The following is a 19843-nucleotide window of genomic DNA, read 5'->3' as shown; positions in this document are numbered from 1 at the left end:
GGCGGACATGCTCTCACGTGTGACTGGGAAAAGTTAGAGATTATCTTCAATCTTGAATACCAATGGCTTAGGGGAGGAGTGTCAAATATAAGGCCCGGCAATAATTGTTTTTTTTGTGTGTATTTTCATAAATGTTACAGCTTATCCTCCTGATAAAGACACAGACATTAATACTACAATGATGAAGTAACAGATAAGCAATTAAATGATACCATAGAAATGTCTAGTTTTACTGTGTCCACGGTAAAATAAACAAAAATAGGAAATTTCCCAGGAATTAACAAAAACTTTCTTTATAATTACAGGACAGTCTGGGCAGTGAGGTCACAGACTTCTCTGTAATTTTACACATTTCTTACAAATTTAAGCCCAAAGTGACAGATTTCTTTCATTTACTACATCTTTATATAGGTAAACTGAGATGTAGTTGAAACTGCACTTTTTGTCCTAATAATGAGACATCTCAGAGATAAAATGTGAAGTTACACATCTTTATGCTGACAAAGGGTATTCTTACTTGTCCTCCTTACTTAAGATCAAAGCATGACCCTCGAATGTAAGATGAGCTTGACAACACTTAAGTGAATTATTCAGCTTTAGCTCTGTGAAATTTTTTAATCAATTTAAATTTGTGTCACTGCTTTAAAAGTAGGTTAAAGGGCAGCCAATGACTGGACTGTAAGGAATGCTGACTTGTAAGGCAAGAAGGCTTTGTAACGTATTCTTCGTGAGCTGTGCCTGCAGTCTGTGTGTGTGTGCGTGTTTGTGGTAAATAAACACAACGTCTTTCTAGAAGTTGATACAAAGAAAGTGATTTAATCTTTGCAGCACCGTTTCCAACAGCACGGTCAACAAACATCATGGCTTTATAAACTCCTTTAAGTGGTTTATCTCCAACCCAAACACGATTCCAAAAGGCAAAAGCAACAGATAAGTTTCCACTGGTCACTGCAAGCAAGTTTACAGGTATTGTAAGCAGCTCTGCATTTGAATCATTTCTGCAGACATTAAACCTGCAGTTTCAGTGAGGGGAAACCAGGCTGAGAAAAACAGCCGTGTTGCCGTTTGCAATTACATTTTTTTTTGCCTCCATGGACAGAAATGTGAAGACTTAACATACTGCATGGCCCTGCAGGAAACTGAGTTTTATGTCAGGGTGCATACAGATCATAATGAAGTGTTCCACATTTTATTGCTTGTTAACAGCAAATGCATCACCAATCTGTTAGTCAAACTATTTTTTTTGTGAACACAGTACTGGAATGATACAGACAAAAAAAAAAAAAAGCGACTAATGTATGATGGATGTACAGTTTAAAAGACCAGCAAATAGCAGTCATGCTGTGCTGAAATGCCCAAAACATTAAACACACACGTCTCTAAACTTGTGTTTCATCGAGTGTTTGCGGGAATTGGCCAGACGCTGGCCAGGTTTCTTACTGGCTACACTGACACTGCAGCTCACATCAATAAAGTGATGGAACATTTAAAAAAACAACACACACTCAGATGAACAATGTTTGACAGTGGCTTGTAAAGCCACGTTTGGGGTGACCTTACACAGTAATGTCGGACCAAAACAGAAAGCCAAAAAAAACAAATGTGACACAAAAAGCAGGTTGATATGGAATGTCATTCCAGAGGATGATAACATCTGGTGAATGATAAAGTGGGGGAAGGAAAAAACCAAAAAGAAAACCCCAATGACATTTGGACTATAACCAAACAAACCTTACAGGTTTTCAGTGACTACGTCATCTGGACACATAAAACGCCCGTCAGTAGTGCTGCACTGAAGTTAAGATATGTAGTCAAGTTGAAACACACTTTCCACTCAGATAATGGTTTCCACAAATAAAAAGAGATCGCTAACGGCCGACAAACACATGTTAAATAAATAAAGTTGTCTGTATATCAGATGAGCCCTACATCGTCATGCATACAGCGTGCTGTCGTGCTCAGATTGGCGATTCTCATGAAAGCACTTGAGTGAGAACAATTTCAGCAGGTGAGAAAGCAACAAACAAGATAGAAATCACATGTAGCTCATTAGCTTATAGAAATGTTAAAGACACAAGGCTCAAGTTTTTGAGTGCAGGTGTAAACAGTAAATAAAGCTGAAAAATATTTCTAGAAAATATGCAGTTAAAAAAAAATCCTTTGTCTTCCTCTCTGGAATTCTTTCCCTGTTAAATGTTTTAATTTTGAATATCTGCTTTGCATTTTAACAGGAAGGCTATAAAACATATCTATACATATACTTAGAACCTTTGGTTGGGTAAAAGAACCCAATAATCTCTCTGTTCAAGTAAAAGTGATTAGGATTAAAACAAAACAAAAGCAGATAAATACATATAGTATACACATGCTTATTCCTGTGAAATAATGCATCTCTCGCTGAGGTTTGGGATGCTACCCTAAGGCAGTATTACCAACATTGTGATAAATAATATTTACATATATGATCGTTTCCTATCGACTTCATCATAGCACGAGCTATGATCCGATTTCAAGAGTGCAAGAGCAGGAAGTCATGGCAGAGCTTCTTCTACCTTGCTCTGAGTTGTTTGAATTACAAAGAAACACCACACTGCTGCTGTTATTGCACAAATAAGATACACATTCAGTGTGCGCACAAGAATAAGACTATGTTAGACAGATGCAGTCGCAATAAGTTAGGACAAACTGGAAGGCTCTGAATGGACTTTGTAACAACGGACACGGACGCATGTGGCTGATTTTGGTCGCGGTGAAGCTGTTGGGACTTTGGCTTTGAGTCCACTGGAGTTTGATGTGAACAAATATGGATAACATGAATGCAGACACTGGCTCAGACAAAAATACGTGGGGGCATAAGACGGATGTCAGACGAGAAACGCTAAGGGAGGGGCCGGTGAGTTGGGAGAACACGCTCGGTGTGACAAGAAGAGGACGACGAGGCTCAGTCCTGAAGAAGACTCTCCTCGGACATCCACCCAAGCGAGGGAAGAGGCTGCTCACGTCTTGAGTATTTCAGCTGCAGGAGGTCGCCCACTTCACTGATGGCTTCCAATGCCTGACAAAGCAACAGGAAGAATGCAGTTAATCTCAATCCAAAATACAAGAGAAGATAGCCACACACTAAAAAAACAAAACAAAAAGATGGTACACATGCCAAAACTTAAGGGATTCAGCCAGACTGATAAGACTGGCTTTGATTTTTAACACGTCAGAGTGCTGAAGGAGGCGAGGAGTCCAAAAGCAGAGGTGAACAGAAGGCTCCCTGTATAAACCACAACTGAACACTTCTTTCCACCAGAGACTGTATCAGTGTTGCAACACACTGCAGGGCACCTGGAAACAATTTACCTTCCTCCTGACCTTTTTTCTGATTCCACGCTTTGCGAGGCCTGGCTTTTCCAAAGACGGAAAAAACGGCTCCTAGAAGCTCTGCTACAAAGGCAGGCCTGATGCCGTTTAAACGGACTATTACAAATGGTGTTGACAAGCTTCCCAGTAAGATGAATGAAGTGTCTTTGGAGAGACAGAGCAGCTCAAATAAAAGTCTCTGCCTGAGTCACACTGTAATCTTTAGAGACAGCTTGGCCCTTCTAGGTTCCTTCAAAATAAAAGGACATATTGGAAGCATTTATTATTCGACAGGCACGCACACACATACATACATGGACTCGAACGCAAGGCACAAAAAGCTGTCAGTCAGCGGTCAGGCAGGCTGGTTGATTAAAAGTGCAGGAATCCATGATCACCCACAGTGGATCAAAACAAACTCTTAAATCACATTGAGGATAAAATTAAGTCTTCAGCAATCAAATAGTCTATCCTGTAACAACAACTCTTGAACTGGCTTCAGTGGTGAAGGAGACCACTTAGAAGAGATCAGATGTGCCCCTCTCTTTATGTCTTTGATGATATTTAAGAACTTACTGGAAGCTGCAGATCAGAAGTGGCAGCATTACAATGAGGGAAGTGACTTTTGCAAAGCTCTGGTTTTAGGTCGCACTTTACAAAGCAACATTTCAAACTGTCTTTAAAAGAGTGAACAATATTTTCAACTCAGTTTTGCACCAATTCTGCTTCCATGCACACACAGATACGATTAACTTTTAGAGTAAAAACAGCCCATGCTGCAAGTATGAGTAAGGGGGGGGGGAGGAAAAAGAAGATAAACGTAAACTTTTGTGTTTCATCAGTCGACACTCGTAAAAGGTTTTTGCTATTAGTAAAAGGAGAATGTTAGAAATGGGACTTACTGTATCGAGCATCTCTCTGGTGTGAGCGGCTGATACACAGAAGCGTGCTCTGGATTCGATGATGGGCGTCGCGGGAAAGCCGACGACCACTGTACCGATGTTCCTCTTCAGCATCTCCCGACCGAAGGCGCTGATAAGCAAAGGAAACTTAGACAAAGAGCAGTGTGCTGCTATTCATACGATGGATCTACGATTAATGTTCTCATTAAGTAAAAGGTTATATTAAAAACTGAGCATATGCTCTTGTGCAGCTATACCCCCAAAAAAACCAAAACAAACAAAATAAAAAACACACCCGATTTTGGCTGGCATGTAGAGCATCAGCGGTACAACGGGGGAGTCATCGTTGCCATAGATGATAAAGCCCATTTCGTGCAGTCTTCTGCGGAAGTAGGTGGTGTTCTGTGAAAGCTGTCGGAGGCGATCAGCACCTGGAAAAGGTAGACAGAGATCCAACTGGGCTTCAGAAGAGTTATTCACAATTTTGAGTCAATCTTTTGAGTCCGTTTACTCTCTTTACTCCCTGAGATTTCTTCCTCTTGAAGAAGTATCAACTGATTCTTTGCATTTTTGTCAAATTAAATATTATAATCTCTATTAAGTTAACTTTTTTGCAATTGGAGACCTCAAGTATTTACCAAGTAACATCTCCTGGCCTTGATTAAAGCCCCTCCACATCAATGGTGCAACCACACAGGTGTTTTCACTAAATCTGCCTGATAAGCCCTCTTCAGTACAAATTGTTCCTGATTGGCATCCCCCCACCCCTCACTCCCCATTGCACCTGTCAGAACAGGAAAACTTACACTTTTATGGCACTTTATTAGTACATGAACTTCAGTGATCTCACGCATTCCAGACAACCTGAGCAGACGTCTAATCAGCCAGAGTGAAAGCACCTGTGAGGGTGTGCTGCTTCTTTAAACCACACCGTTCTGGTTACTGGTGCTTGTAAGCTTCGTAAAATTTCATTATCTGCTCTTTTTCTGCAGCCAAGTGAAGGAAACAGTGTGTACTTTACAGAGACCCCTCCCACCACCACTCATGACGTCTTTATTCCTCAATTTAGCTCGCTTTTGAGCACAACTGATCCAGAGTGAAATACGTAGTTGTGGTTCTAACAGCAAAACCATGTTAATAAAAACAAACAAACAAACAAAAAAAGTACAAAACTCTCAAGAGGGCCACATTGTTTCCAGCCTTCTAGTTATTTGAAGACTAGCTTTGAAGTCAAACAGAACTCTAATATTTTATGGTCAAGAGGTCAACATCAATCATGTGTCAACCTGATACATGTTCTGTCTGAGTCTCAAGAGATAGCATCGTAACCCAACAAATAACCATATGGCACAAAGCGCCAAGAGCAACACACATCTGCCTGGCTGTGCTCAAAAATGGAGCAGAAACAGCAGCTTCAGAGCACTAAGAGACACAACAAAGTCTGACATTACACTTAACCACATGCTTCTTTTCCAGTCAACGGATCCAAAGGTATCCACAGAAGAATGGAAGATTCTTAAACCTTCTTTGTATACGGATGAAAGCTTTGTCTATCTTCTGCTTTTAGGTCGTCTACATATATTTGATTAATATAAGCTTACAGGCTTTCAGCAACAACAACAGTTTCGCAGGCGGCTCAAATGTCACTCTGACTTTGTGTCAGCGCCTGGATCTTCAAAGGGTTTCATTTCAAGGGCTGACGGGGCTGCAACCAATCAAACCGTAATAGTTACTGCTGCAATGCTGCAAGGTCAGCTGGTCTGGCCTACTCCTCTCAGACTAACTTACAGGAAAAGTTGATGACACTGTAGAAAGACAGTAACAAAGGTTAACACCAGATGTTTATTCCTATGCCTAATGAGTTTCATTTCATCTTATATCAGCATGTTTTGGAACTCCAAGTCAGTCAAGCCCTGTGAAGAGTAAAGGGGTCCCACCCTGCAAGAAAACAAGACCCTATCATCTATTTGTGTGTGTGTGTGTAGGAGAGTCCAGCAGAGTTTGATCTGCACAGACCTCTGGTCGCGAGCACCATGCTGCTTTGTACCCACAGCGTGAAGGAGCACAAACATATACAAAGAAACACACATCTGAAAGCCATAAAGGGGGAGAGGGGAGGGGCAGAATAAAGCCTTCCATCAGCCTGGACTGAACTGGACAAAAGAAAGGAACCGTTAACAACCAAATGGAAGAGGCACAATCACACAAAGTTCAGAGCCTGACCAACATATGTTGGTTTGCCAAATGTTCTCAGCTAACTTCAGACCAACACAGATATATTGCTATCAGTGTATATGTTGTCAAATATGCAACTGGGCTTGGGAAGAGTTTGTTTAGAATCAACGTTGTAGGTGAGCTTATTATTAACTCAACGTGTTGCAGCAGATAGCCACCCTCCTCGAGCCAAGACTTGTTCTCATTATTTTTAAAGAGAACATAATGCAGAAAAAAAGTGCCTGCAGTAATCTGGTCTCATCACATGCTTTGTCCAGCAGAGTGCGCTCCAATCTCAATGTTTATAACACGTAGTACCATGGACAACAAATCTATATGTGTCTGATACTTAAAAAAAACAAACAACTGCATTTCTCAGTCCCTGATAAAGTTCTGAGCCTAAAACTCCATCATCAGTAAGCCAACAGTTTTTAAACATATTTAGAAATCAAAATCAGAAGTGACTTGTACTAAACTTTGCACCCCATGCTGCAGTCACATGTGACACTGTCAGATTGTTTCTTACATAATATGGGCATGTACCTGTGCAGCATGTGCAGCATACCCAGAAAGCTGTAACACACACACATGCACTTTGATAAAGTGGTCTGACACACCTTTATGTATAGGTAAATATTTACCAGTTAGCTTTTATCTCTTAGCTGTGATAAAATATAGACCGTATGAAGGAGTAGGAAAGCTGGCAAAGTTGATTAGAAATTAAATAAAAGCAATACCATAGTAACTTTGCATCCAATAACCCACCAATAAGTCTGCAGAATAATATCTGAATGACTGGTCTATACTGCCATCTTGTGGTTATGTCAAATAATAGCAGGAAAACTGACCACAAACACGAGGTTAAAAGTTTTGTTTTGCAGTTTTGTTTTGGTTGCAACACTGAAACAGTGTTGCAACCAAAACAAAACTGCAGGGGGAAAACAAACAAACAAACAAAAAAAAGACCCCAAACCATACCAAAAACCATTTGTAATTAAAATTTTAAAGATTCAACTTTAATATTTGATTTGCCAAGCTCATTAACAAAACTTCTATTTGCAATTTGACCACCAACATGTTTCTGCACAACAATAAATAAGCAGTTATCAGAAACAGTTTATGGATAAAAACACCGTCTACACTTCCCTTCCAGTATTCCAAACAGCTTTGAGCAGTTTCACCTACCCAGTGTGGTCCCATCTTCTCCCATGATGATCTTCATAGAGGTGATTATCTGCTGGGCCACAGGAGGGGACATAGAGGTGGCATACATGGCGCTATGAGAGTGGCGGCGCAGATAGTCAATCAGCTCCTGACAGAATGCAATTAAAGTGAGGGGGAAAAAAAGTATCACTAGGACAGTTGGGACATGATTTTTTTTTTTTTTAAAACATGGCATACTTGAGTTTTTCAAACTATCGTTTCTAGCTCAAAATGAAAGCATACACTCAATCAGATCCTATCTTGTAAAACAGGAAGCTGAATTCCACTTTACCAGTAAACACTGTTGGCCAACACTGAATTAAGCAATTTAGGAGTTAGGAAACTGCTCAAGCTATTGACTATGAGTAAGTGTCTTAATACTGTAATAACCAAGAACCATTGCTTTGACTACTTCACATTGCACAGACTAGACTTAGCCTTCTGAATACTGTCAGCAGTTCACTAACCTTTTTGCCTCCAATATATCCCCCAGCAGCCCCAAAGCTTTTGGTGAATGTTCCCATCATGATGTCAACATCTTTGGAATCCAGGCCAAAGTAGTCCACCACTCCCCTGCCATTAGGGCCCAGGGCGCCGATACTGTGAGCCTCGTCCAGGTACAGGTAGGCCTTGTAGCGCTTCTTCAGAGCTATGACCTCCGGCAGGCGTACGATGGACCCCTCCATACTTCAGGATTATGAAAAAAAAACGAAGAAAGAAACAAAATTAAACGTCTGCAACAAACCTAAAGCCATTATTAACAAACACCCACAATCTGAACCAAAGCACCAGAAGGCTGCTGTGTAAAGCAGTTGACATTAAAAGGTACATGCCTAACACTTGCAGGGCTGTTTATGCATAGGTGATACTCTGTTTGAGAGTACAGTCTATTTTAGCAACATAAGGTTTAACTCTAGAAATCCCTGTGGAAATGAAACTCCATTAACATTGCATTAGTAAAGGGCACTGACTCTTTCAGGCAGTTGGTCTGAGAACTATATTGATCAACAGGACTGTCTTTATAGTAAATCCCTTCAAAGAACAAGGAATTAGGGGTGCAACGATACACAATTCACGGTTCGGTTCGATACTTTGGTGTCACGGTTCGATTTTTTTTGATACAAAAAAAATGTTCGTGCCTTTTTAATTTGTCATTTATTAAAATTATAAATATATATTTTAACTCAAAAGTACAGTTTTTAAATTTAATGTTGCTGAAACAACAAAATAAATCTGATCGAGAAATCACTCATCTTTGGAAAAGAGAGTTTATTACAGAGAAATGGCTCTTTCCAAAATAAAAGCTATACTATACGCTTCTTCTGGGCTATATTCTCAGCAGCATATTAAACATATCAGGTCCCCATAAGGAGAATCCTGTGCTAACGGCTGTCTAAATGACTCGGGTAAAGTTTGTAGCATGCGTGCTTGTTGTTTTTGTCTGCTTCCACTTGTCTTTGCACTAGGATGATGTCAGCGTAAATGTGCAGTCATATTTGTTGTGTTCCCACAGACAGACAGCTGCTATGTTGCTCAAAGACCGATCAACCAGCTCACATGGACAGATATCCATGTTAGTCCCACACCACCCAAAAAAAAGAAGCTGTGGTTGAAGAAGCTAACATATTAAACTACCAATCTGCCAACACCACCTATGTGTCATGATATCAGAAGTGGCTAATTGTTTTCTCTTTGGGTGCAGCTGTCTGCCTTGGCTAGTGGCAGATAGTCATGTAACAACTTACACCCAACCACAGTAGTATATTCATAAAATATTAATAATTAATTTGATTTGCAGTATTTATGAGGTTGAAATGACTAACTATACATTACCAGCTCACACACCATATAATCTATGCTAATTCGTTAAGGCAGTACATTATTTCGTTTAGGCAAGTGTAATGCTTTAGAATAGTATTTTATCATGCTGAAAAATCACAAAAACTGCTGTCTGCACCTGTAGATGCCCTCCACCACAATAAGAATTTTCTTCCAGGGTCGGTGGGTTCTCGGCTGCCCGTGCACGATGGCATCTCTCAGTAGCTTCTCAAGGCTTTGCATGTCTACAACACAAAGGAGTTTGTGAATAAATGTTTGTTTTAGGTTACTCGTTAAATCACTGACAGTAAGAAAAAGCCAAGTAATGAAAAGACAAGCAAATTTAAGGATTAACATTTTCCCTACAGAAATATGAGACCTGTGTTAAATGGATGAACAACTCTGTCAATATTTCATGATCACAGAGCATTTTCTCAGAAGCCACCTGGCCTGGTTCCTGCCTGTTGACTACACGTCATGATCTCAGCTGTGTGTGTGTGTGTGTGTGTGTGTGTGTGTGTGTGTCATGTTTTTATCCTGAGCCGAAAAATAACCACACCCTATAATGTGTTATTTAGCACTGGAAACAATACAGTCAATGTATAACTGCAGACATGAGTAAGCAAGTGTCCAAAAAAATAGTTTGGATTTTATAAAAGCAGCATGTTGAAATGTACGCACACACCCACGCTGAATGTCTTTGTTATCCTTTTGACTTAACGGGAATTATTGTTACTTGTTGCATAGAGTTGAAAGATCCATTCTAATCCTTTGTCTCCAGTGTAATGTCATGCTTTGGGTGTAACACAAAATACAGCTCAACTGCTTTCAGGTCAGAGGTTTAAAACTGGAAGTCACTCACTGTTGTGTTTGAAGACCCGAATCGTGGAGCCCGACAGACGAGCACCCAGCACCAACGACGTATGATTCAGCTCGTCGCTCAGGATGAGGCAACCCTACAACCGCAAACAGAAATGAATTTTTCAAATGGAAGCGACAAAGTTTACACATTTTCACGTAACTTTAGCAGCTCACCAAGTAGCCAGAACAGCAGAATGCCATTATTTCTCCAGAAATGTATATAGCTCAGAATTTAAAGAACTGTCTTCGCTCACCCTTGTTTAGGGATGGATCTATTGTTATTTAGGTTACACTTAAGGTAAGCCTTTAGTACACATGAGGGAAATATTACAAGAAGAAGTCGCGTAACTGACACACTATGCCTGCCAATATGAATTTTTATTACATTGAAGAGTGAATTAAATATGACAGATAAAAAATGGATCGATAATTGTTAAGTTCATACAGACTGAAAGCAAAAAAGACATCATTAAAAGCAATACCAACCTGTTTAAAAAAAGCAAAACAAAAACAGATAACATAGCAAAATGGCAGCCTGCCCAGCTCTTAAAATCAACACACCCAAACAGTCAAATAAAAGTTCCTCTAGCCAATGAAAACCCGAGTTCGTTACAACATCACACTATGAGGACAAGGATGTGAGCTAGTAGAAACGTGACAACCACAGTTAAGAATTTATTAATGTTTATGACAAGAGCAGTCTGATTAAATGTCAGTCTCGATGTTATTTCCTTTCCCACGTTTGTCATTAATGGTCATAAAGACGTATGCTCTGACTCACAAGGTGCAGTGACACGCACCTATCAGCACAGATTTCTACCTCCCCACCAGCTACAGAAGAAAAGCATCACGGCTGGAACAACAGGAATTCCAACACTCAGATGTTTTGAAAACTTTCCCAGAAACTAACGGGTTTTAGAACAACCTGAACTCTACAAGTGTGGCTGTCCATCTGAAAAAATACCCTGTTTTTGTTTGTTGTTGTTGTTTTTTTAATCCTGTCCCCTCTGGCAGCCTCTGCAATCAGAATTATGATCTGAATGCATGATTGTGCCAAACACATTTTGGTTTTCCCACCAACACAAGTACCCCAGGCCCCACACCCAGAGACCCCGATTAAACCTGTTTGACCAAAGTGATTTTTTTCCAAATCTTTTGGCAAGGCCTTTGTAAAGTATTTAGTTTTACATTTATAAGTGACATTGGGCAGTAGCTCTGTGGGAGGGCAGGATCTTCGCCTGGTATCCAGTAAGTATCCCATTTTCACTTTATACAGGAAGAGGTGGGTTTCCTCAGCAGAAATTGCTGTTACCAACACTCACAAAGGGCTCAACGTGATAACATACGTACAGACTCAGATGAATACATTTGAATGACAAAGGAAGTGAATGAAATTCCTCACCTTCCCCATGAGAGCAGGAATATTCATGGAATTGGTTGCAAAACCCATGCCAAAGGCCATGGCTGACTCAACTCCCAGAAACCTGGCAACCAATTGCTCCATTTCCTCGTGGATGTCCAAGTTTCCTGAAAAATCACAGCAGCTCTTCAGGTTCCTCTAATATTTAAATTACAGACTTTTCTCTAAGTCACGCTGCCTTTTCCATCATATCGGTGAAGTCGGTCCATTTCCCTTAAGCTACACCCCCCCCCCACAAAAAAAGTAAAGAAAAAGAGAGCAGCATACTAGGTGCTGAACTGTAAAAGGATTTGAATTTCAAAGCTCCCATCACAGATTATTATTTCAGCACTTGAGCTGTGGCTACTGATGCATCCTGAAAGTGAAAACAAATGTGGAGCAGCGGTTTAAGTGGAAGTGGAGAGTCTGGGCAATTCCACTTTTACTCATAGCGGAAAAAAGCATCCTTGAAGGATGACGAATCACAAGAAGGATTTTACAGACCAAATGTCAACATTCAAAAGATTTCACCCCTTACCCATCTCACAGCGAGTGCTGCCCACTCCCACTCCATACATTTTTGTGACTTCGAGAGCAGCATCGGCACAAGCTCCGGTGTTCTCAGCGAAGCCGAGGTAGTTGTATGAGCCCATGTTGATAACGTCCTTCACCACTTTGCCTGTATGCCTGACGGGAAGAGACAGAAAATTGGGTTTTAAAAAAAGTTGTTTCTTTAACCTTGTTTGCTCATTTTGCAATGCAAATCTTTTTTAGTGTTTACATTCCAGCTTCCAATGTTATCATGCACATTGGAACAATAAACTATTATGTTATCAATAGAATTTGGCAGGTTTGCTGCATTTTTTAAAACACTAGATACTAATCAGAGAAATATTTTTAAAGAATGATAGTCTTTAAAATAAGCAGCAGTTTATTGACAGCTACTGGGCCACACCTGTTTTCAGCCCTACTGCCAAATGCCATACACACCTGGCTTTGCAGTCTGCCTTCACAAACTTTTGTGATATAATCAGTCATTCTGAAGAGCTCACTGAATTCCAGCATGGTACTGTTACAGGATGCCACCTTTGCAACAAACATTTCATGAGCAGCTGTAAGTGGCATTATTGCAAAATGGAAGCGTTTAGGAACCACAACAACTCAGCTATAAAGCAGTGGACCTTTTAAAGTTACGGTGGATCTTAGGACATCATGTGACAGAAAGCAGTGGTTTCAACATAACCACGTGAATCATGCCTTGCATCACTCACTATCAGAAACACAAGGTCAGTAAACTCTGAGTGTAAATCAGTGACACAGAAATACACACCTCAGAGAGACTACGTCACTCTCATTATCAGAACTGCAAGGTCAGTGACTTAAAGTGCATGTTAATGGAACAGACACACACACACCTCTGAGGGGAGTAATGACCTTCATGTGAAACACCTCTATTCAAAATAAACACATGGAGACAAAGAACCACAAAAACAACACAAAAAACAAGCGACTTACTCAAACGTCCAGTTGTAGTCGTGAGTTACTCTCTCTACCAAGTCCACCTTGGCACCAGGAACACTGCAGATAGGGCGGTTCCAGTTGTCTCGGATCCGCATGTACAAATTCCTGGTGTAAAAGTTTTCAAAATCCTGATAGAGGGGGACAAAATCCTGCAGAAAGAAAGCGAGAAAGTGCAGATGATTTCTAACATAATCTTGACAGTTTAAATTAGGAGCAATCTCTGAACCAGATGTAAAACAACATGTCTGAAAAGAGTTGGTGTTCATGTTATCAAATATCCAAAATTCAAACATAAAACATGTTGCAATAAAAGTAGGACGACTAGATTATTTTGTCTTGTTTGGAATTTGTCCCCTGAATTTGTCTTGTATGTGAAAAACTTCAGTATACACTTCATTACCTTCTGCTCGTCTCTCTCACGGGCCACATGGCACTTTTCAATGTCCCAGTGTCTAAGGAAGTCTCTGAGGTAGCCAAAGATGGTGAGGATACCGTAGCCCATGTAGGTGAGCACAGCAACCCATAGAGGAGTCTCCTCGAAGGATTCCACAAATGGTTTCTTGTACAAGCTGGAATTATGGGGGACATTTTGGTTCTGGAAGTCAACAAAAAACAAAACAAAACAGGAGGTTAGAATCTCAATTTCAATTAACAAGTGAAATTTAAACATCTTTGTGCAGATTCAACCAGCCAATCTGAGTGTGAGATATAGATTTAAGACCATTTCCGCATCTCGCCAGATCTGTTCGCTTACTACTACTATACAAGAACTGCAAAACACAGCGGTCACTCCAGTTTAAGCTAAGTTTGAGTTTGTCTTGCAAAGACTGTCAGAAAGCTAAAAGTTACACAATAAGTACATATATCCGTGGACACTGAGGCATTCCTGTGTCACTGCAGCCCCCCCCCCAGCCCATTCCCTCTAGGGCTCTGAGTCACTGAGCTTTATGAATAGTTATATTGATCTTGGATTGTGAGGTGATATAAATGTGGTCATAGATTGGTGGAGCAGCACAACATTGAAAAAAATAATAATAAAAAAGCTTGGCTATTTGATTTTTTTGGTTGCCTACAAAACCAACAGTAAACCGATGAGGGCAGTTACTCATTACATTGCTCTGCCCTGCAGCTTAGCAGCCATATCGCATATGACCAGTCATGCCTCTCCGAGAAACACCTTTGAGCTTATGACCAGGAGAGCAGCGCGCATGTGTGTGCACAGGGTGTGTAACTGAACCCAACCACACAGGTAAAAGTTCACTGAAACAGCACTGAGAGAATAGCACTCGGGCAGCCATGTTTTCTGAAAGCAGTGAGCACAAAACAGTCCTGTTCAAGTGCACTGTTCAAACAGACTGTTGCATACCAATGGCAGCCAACAAGACTAGATGTAGTTTGCCTGGCTTCAGATTTACTCTGTTTAAAAATAAAATAAAACAACCATTTGTTTATAGACGAGCATCACCGAAACTGCACCCAGAGGAACAGCCAAAAAACAACCCTTTATGTTTGCTCTTTCTCATGCTTCCTCTGCAGTTCAGCAGATCATATTACACTGTATACATAATAAGAGCAGCTCTTGGTGTACGGTTCACATCAGACACAACAAATTATGTCTAATTGTCAGCTGAAAGTATCTTTCCCTCTGCATGCTCAAATCCTTCTTCCAACCATTTTTCCGATAAACTTGTCATACGTGATTATTGATCCGTCACTGAAATCCAGTCTTACTGTAAAATGTGTTAAATACTGCACTCGATCGACAGGGAACACTCATTTCAACTAGCTGACAGTTTAAAAAACAAACAAACAAAAAAAAAAACAGTGCTGCTAAAAGAGAGCAATTATTAACAGCCCTATTCCTCCATCAAACACAGGTCTCACCAGGAAGCAACAACAAATTCAAGGCCTTATCAACAGCAAGCAGAGTGCCCAATCAAAGCAGGCACAGGAGAACGCTTTTTCACCATTTACAGCAATTCCAGTTTAAGTGTAAATACCATGTTTAACAATGACCAAGGCCAATCACCCAGTTTGACATTGCCAAATAAAATTAAAGAGGTGCTAATGTGCGCATTTCTAACTCCAGGTTTCTTTTTTTTGGGACTCCATTAGCTTTTACTTTTTGCCTTAAACCAGCTCATTACAGGCCCCGCCCTCATAAACTGAAGGTTTGAGGAGCAGGTGGGTAGGGCAGCAGTCAGCCTTGTGTCCCTAAGATGACCATATTCGCTACCAGTGACTCACACAGAGGCAAGAGTAGGAAAAAGAAACTTTTCTAAACTGATCTTTCGGTTCACAGCCTTTACCGCCACATACATTCATTTCATTATTTGCAACTTTGACCATGTTAAAACGAGCGTCTATATATATCTTTAAGGATTAAGCTGTTAATATAGCCACAAAATCTGGATCTAGTTATGTAAATGCATTAGTGTTGAAATCAGCATTCTGAATGCTGTTGGATTAATGCTGCCCCCCTTCTGTGTTTAATTTAAACAAGCTAAAAACAACAAGCACAAGGCAGACCTCCACTACCACAAAAAACACACTTTCAAAAAGAGTTTTTTTTTTTCTTTTTGTGGGTTTCATTCCTGCCTTGGGAATGAAAGGGAAGGACCCCACCCTTCACAGCCTGAAGACATTCCTCTCCTGCTCAAGTGTCATGTGAAAGTAGTGGTGTACTTCTCTCCCAGGATACTGTTAAGTTTCTGTGGTAAAAACTCCGCAGGACCTCAGTCGTCTCATACTGGGGTCAGCGTAAACAAAGGCCTGTCTGATTTCACCTGGCACAGGTGCAATATACACGCAAGAGGTGAAAAACAACAGAGTGTAAAGTTACAGAAAAAAAAAGTCTCCACTGCAGTCAGGCCTGATCAGGTGGCATGCTCCCCTTGACAGCATAAGTATATGTAGCCTATACAGCGCAGTAAAACCCAATACAAGGTAGAATCACAGTAGTGACTTTCTAGATTGGAATATGTTAAAGAGAAATGCTTATTTAAAAATAAAAAGTAAGTAAAAGTTCATTTTAATTTAAACAGCTAGGTTGAGGTTTATAGTATTAGGCCTAAAAGTGTAGATTGTATGAGATCACCAGAGAATGCATTTCTTGAAGAAACTGCAATGTGAATGCTGATAGCTGAATGTTTTGAGCTGAAATGTAATGTCATATTGAATGAGCTGAAATAGGCCGAATCATTCACCTGAAGGCTAAAATGTAGAACTGTTAAGAGCTAAAGTTCACACAGAAGTAGTTTCAAAATCGGAAAGTAGCTGAACATCTTTAAAATTGAGATGAGAAAAAGCTGACTAATACCAAAAGAAATTTAGAATCACAAAACATCTGAATGAATATTGAAAGTTCATATTCTTTAAATCACTGAAATGTGGGGAGAATCCACTACAGACACACAACAATGTGTTTGTTATGCTCCTGCTGTCAAAAATGTGGCCACAGGAGCAATTTAAAAAGTGGAGTCTTTCCTGCTGTTGAGACAAACTAACTAAAAATACAACACAGTATGTCTCTATGGGTTGGTTAGAAGTTACTCCCTTCACTTGGATCCACAGTTTAAAAAGTTTACATGTGTTAGTTTTGAAAGATGCATTGTTGATAACTGTAGACCAAACTCTGTGGACACAGCAGCAGTTGAAAGAGAAGATTTTAAGATGCATCTTTTGATCTATGCCACTCTGGCATTTGGCTTTTCTCACTGTAATTGCCAACATTCCGTCCCATAGACACCCATTATAAACTCTGAAACGGGTGAAAAAAAAAGCATTAAACTTAAACTTTGAACACCACAGACACCATTCAAACTTTGTGTCTGTAGGTCAACGTATGTGGAAGTAGTTAGAGATGAAAGATGAGTAAGTTGAAAGAAGATTTGAACAGTCTCCCCACTGAAATACATTATAAATTTTTGTTGAATAAAGTTGAATAATTTGAAAAATATAAAAGTTAGAAATGAGGGAAAATACCAGCAGTAATGTCCAAAAGAAGAGGAATCTAACGGTGGTTTACCGTTTTTTCTATGCTGAATGGCGCTAAAGAAGACAGCGTAAAACAAACGTACGGAATATGAAATAACAACAATAATAATAAAGACGTGAACCAACTGCCCAGACTTCAGTCTTGGCTAATTTCATTAATATAGCAGCTAACTCGTGAGGTCACAGTCATGTGGCAGCTACTCACACTCATATGCTTGCTGTGGAAACACACTCCCTCACAGGAGTATGTGGCCACAGTACAAACAGAAGTAATACAAACGAACGGCTCACAGGCTAACACTAACAGGATTAATTCAAACTATGCTGAAGAGCTGTTTGTATATGGACGTGCCCTAGCAGTTGACGGTTGGGCCTTACCTTGTCTCTGGGGCGGCGATACTTCTGTGGCTGTTCAAACAGAGAATGATCCTTCACGAAGCCATTTTTACTGGCCTTTTTACCATTCGAGGTCCGGTGACAAATGTCTCCGTTTAGCAGCTTACTCGTAGCACTTTCCGTCATCTTCGTCGACCGGCTAAACCTATAAATTTCCCGGTTTGACGTAGCTTAACTTGGGTAACGTTATCGTGAAGTATGAGCTGAAGAAGAAGACGCTATTCAACGCCCACTACGAACCGTGAAGACACGAGACTGCCGGAAATCCCCGCCCCTCAATGGTGTTATTGGCCAATGCGGTTACTCCAGGACAAAGATCGTCTATATAAGTCAAAAAAAATATTGTTCCTACCGTTTAAACAAAACAATGAACGATAAAATACGCGCGCACACACACACACACTATCTATCTATATCTATATCTATATATCTATAGATATATAGATATATATATATATATATATATGAGAAATAGAGAGACAGAGAGTGTCATTGCTTATATACATTTCCTGCTATGTCTTACGTAACAGCTGCTGTTCAAATAACAAGAAAAGTGATGATAACTAATTTGGGGTCTTGGATTCATTGCAATTAGCACTTGTCACGATTCTCCCAATTTTTTAGGCAAACAATTTGCCATTAAGCTCAGGAAACATAATCTGCAAATTTCGTTGGCGGGATTTAACAACGTGATGACATTGCGTTTTATTAGGAACAGTGTGAGAGCTCTTACTCTACTCCTCCCTCCCTCTCTGCTAGGTCCACCCTCTCGTTAGCGTTGGACGTCCTAAAGCCCGGGCCTTGGAAATAACCCAGAATAACCTTCGCTTGGGCGTCAACTGAACACCTTTTTCCACTGACGTTTTTTATGGGCCGAGAAGATACAAAACAATGCGTCACTGTGTATACTGTGCAATAAATTTATTCCACTATTAATGCCTTAATTACGTATTACTTCATGGGAGAAACACTGCCATGGACCATATTTGAAGTACACAAGCAGGGAAGAGATCTCTGTTGTGAAAGCGTGCAGCAACAATGGCATTTCCTGGACACACAGCCAGGGTTTTGTGGTGGACCTCCTTGTTGTACTTCCTGTTCTTTTCCTGTTTGGTACATGTCTAGTGGGGAAACGTGCCTGGCTGTCAGCACACAGTGCTGGATAATATGTGACTGTACAATCCTCCTGCTGTAAGGCAGCATTACGCTCCTTTCTGGCTCCATCATTTGCATGTATTTGTTTGGTTGCTGGAGGAATATTTCATGTGAACAGGGATGTTCAGACTCTTTAAAAAAACATTCCCACTTTTAGCCTCCTAGATGGCACTGTTGTGCTATGGAAAGGTTGAACCCCATCTGTTCCCGTACCTGCAGTCAGAGGTTATATGCTGGTGCTGTCGGTCAAATATAGTTCAGAGTTAAGCGGCATCGGTGTGTTGCTTCGGTGTCACATCCGCAATTAAGACACTGATGATAAAATCTGATGATTTAATTCTCTAATCAATGGCCAGCCCTCCTCTCAAGGTGGTAACCTTGTTTGTGGATTAATGCAACATCAGCCTGGTCAGCTCTTACCACTGTGCACAAATGCAGTTAAGCACCCATCCATTCCAAACCTGATAAAGGTGATAAGGATCCAGCTTTAATAGGATCAGAGGCAGGGTTAAAAGGTACAGGGACGTGCTCTCATGGATGCAGATAGTGCAAGGAGCTTTTACGTTGATGGTATTTGTTCTGATGAGACTGTGGAAACCATACTAACGTAAAATGAGCAAGCAGTTTGTTTGTTCTTGGTATGACCTCTGTCTTCTCGTAATTATTAGCTTTATCCCTTAAACAGATCTGATGCATTGGATAGTCATTACACTGTTATTTGTTAATAATACAAATTCTATGTTATGTTACGCGTTATGATAACTGTGGAACAGATTCATCTCTGAGATATAACCTTAACAGTATCACAGACCTTTTTGTTTTTCAGCTGCTACTATCGCACGTCCAAGGGTTCCCAACTAAGGCAAGTGAGGCAGCAGTCCCAGGTACTGAGCTCCAAGAGCTGAAAAGATATTAAAAATTGACCTCCATTCCTGCCAGGGGTGCCAGATCTGTAGCTTTCCTAAAAGAGTGGGTTAAATAGGGTAGAATTAAAATGTATACCCTTCTCTTCTTCTTTCAGCTCGTCTTG

At 40.4% G+C, this 19843-nt stretch overlaps 1 protein-coding gene across 1 annotated transcript; it reads right to left on the bottom strand.

The window, feature by feature from the left end:
* Window positions 1–796: 796 nt before the first annotated feature.
* Window positions 797–17924, bottom strand: sptlc2b (serine palmitoyltransferase, long chain base subunit 2b). Its single transcript, XM_084953427.1, has 12 exons — window positions 17641–17924; window positions 13667–13861; window positions 13261–13415; window positions 12284–12432; window positions 11749–11873; window positions 10348–10441; window positions 9625–9730; window positions 8135–8354; window positions 7650–7776; window positions 4546–4681; window positions 4251–4380; window positions 797–3055 (listed from the first exon to the last, which is right to left on the bottom strand). Exons 1-12 carry the CDS (start codon window positions 17782–17784, stop codon window positions 2942–2944), a joined length of 1695 nt encoding a protein of 564 aa, XP_084809553.1. The 5' UTR covers window positions 17785–17924; the 3' UTR covers window positions 797–2941.
* Between the last annotated feature and the right edge of the window lie 1919 nt (window positions 17925–19843).

Source organism: Perissodus microlepis, chromosome 15 (genome assembly GCF_051167445.1).
Source record: "Perissodus microlepis isolate ML-2025 ecotype Zambia chromosome 15, ASM5116744v1, whole genome shotgun sequence".
NCBI lineage: Eukaryota > Metazoa > Chordata > Actinopteri > Cichliformes > Cichlidae > Perissodus > Perissodus microlepis.
The sequence above is the reverse complement of the archived record's forward strand: the minus strand, read 5'-3'. Positions and strand labels throughout refer to the sequence as shown.

Bases quoted from the DNA above. Each gene is read 5' to 3' on its own strand.
- sptlc2b (XM_084953427.1), bottom strand. From the start codon at position 17,784: ATGACGGAAAGTGCTACGAGTAAGCTGCTAAACGGAGACATTTGTCAC. The intron at 13,416-13,666 runs GTAATGAAGTGT...TTCTTTCTGCAG, and splicing joins GTGAGAGAGACGAGCAGAAG to GATTTTGTCCCCCTCTATCA. The intron at 12,433-13,260 runs GTAAGTCGCTTG...TCTTCCCGTCAG, and splicing joins GACTACAACTGGACGTTTGA to GCATACAGGCAAAGTGGTGA.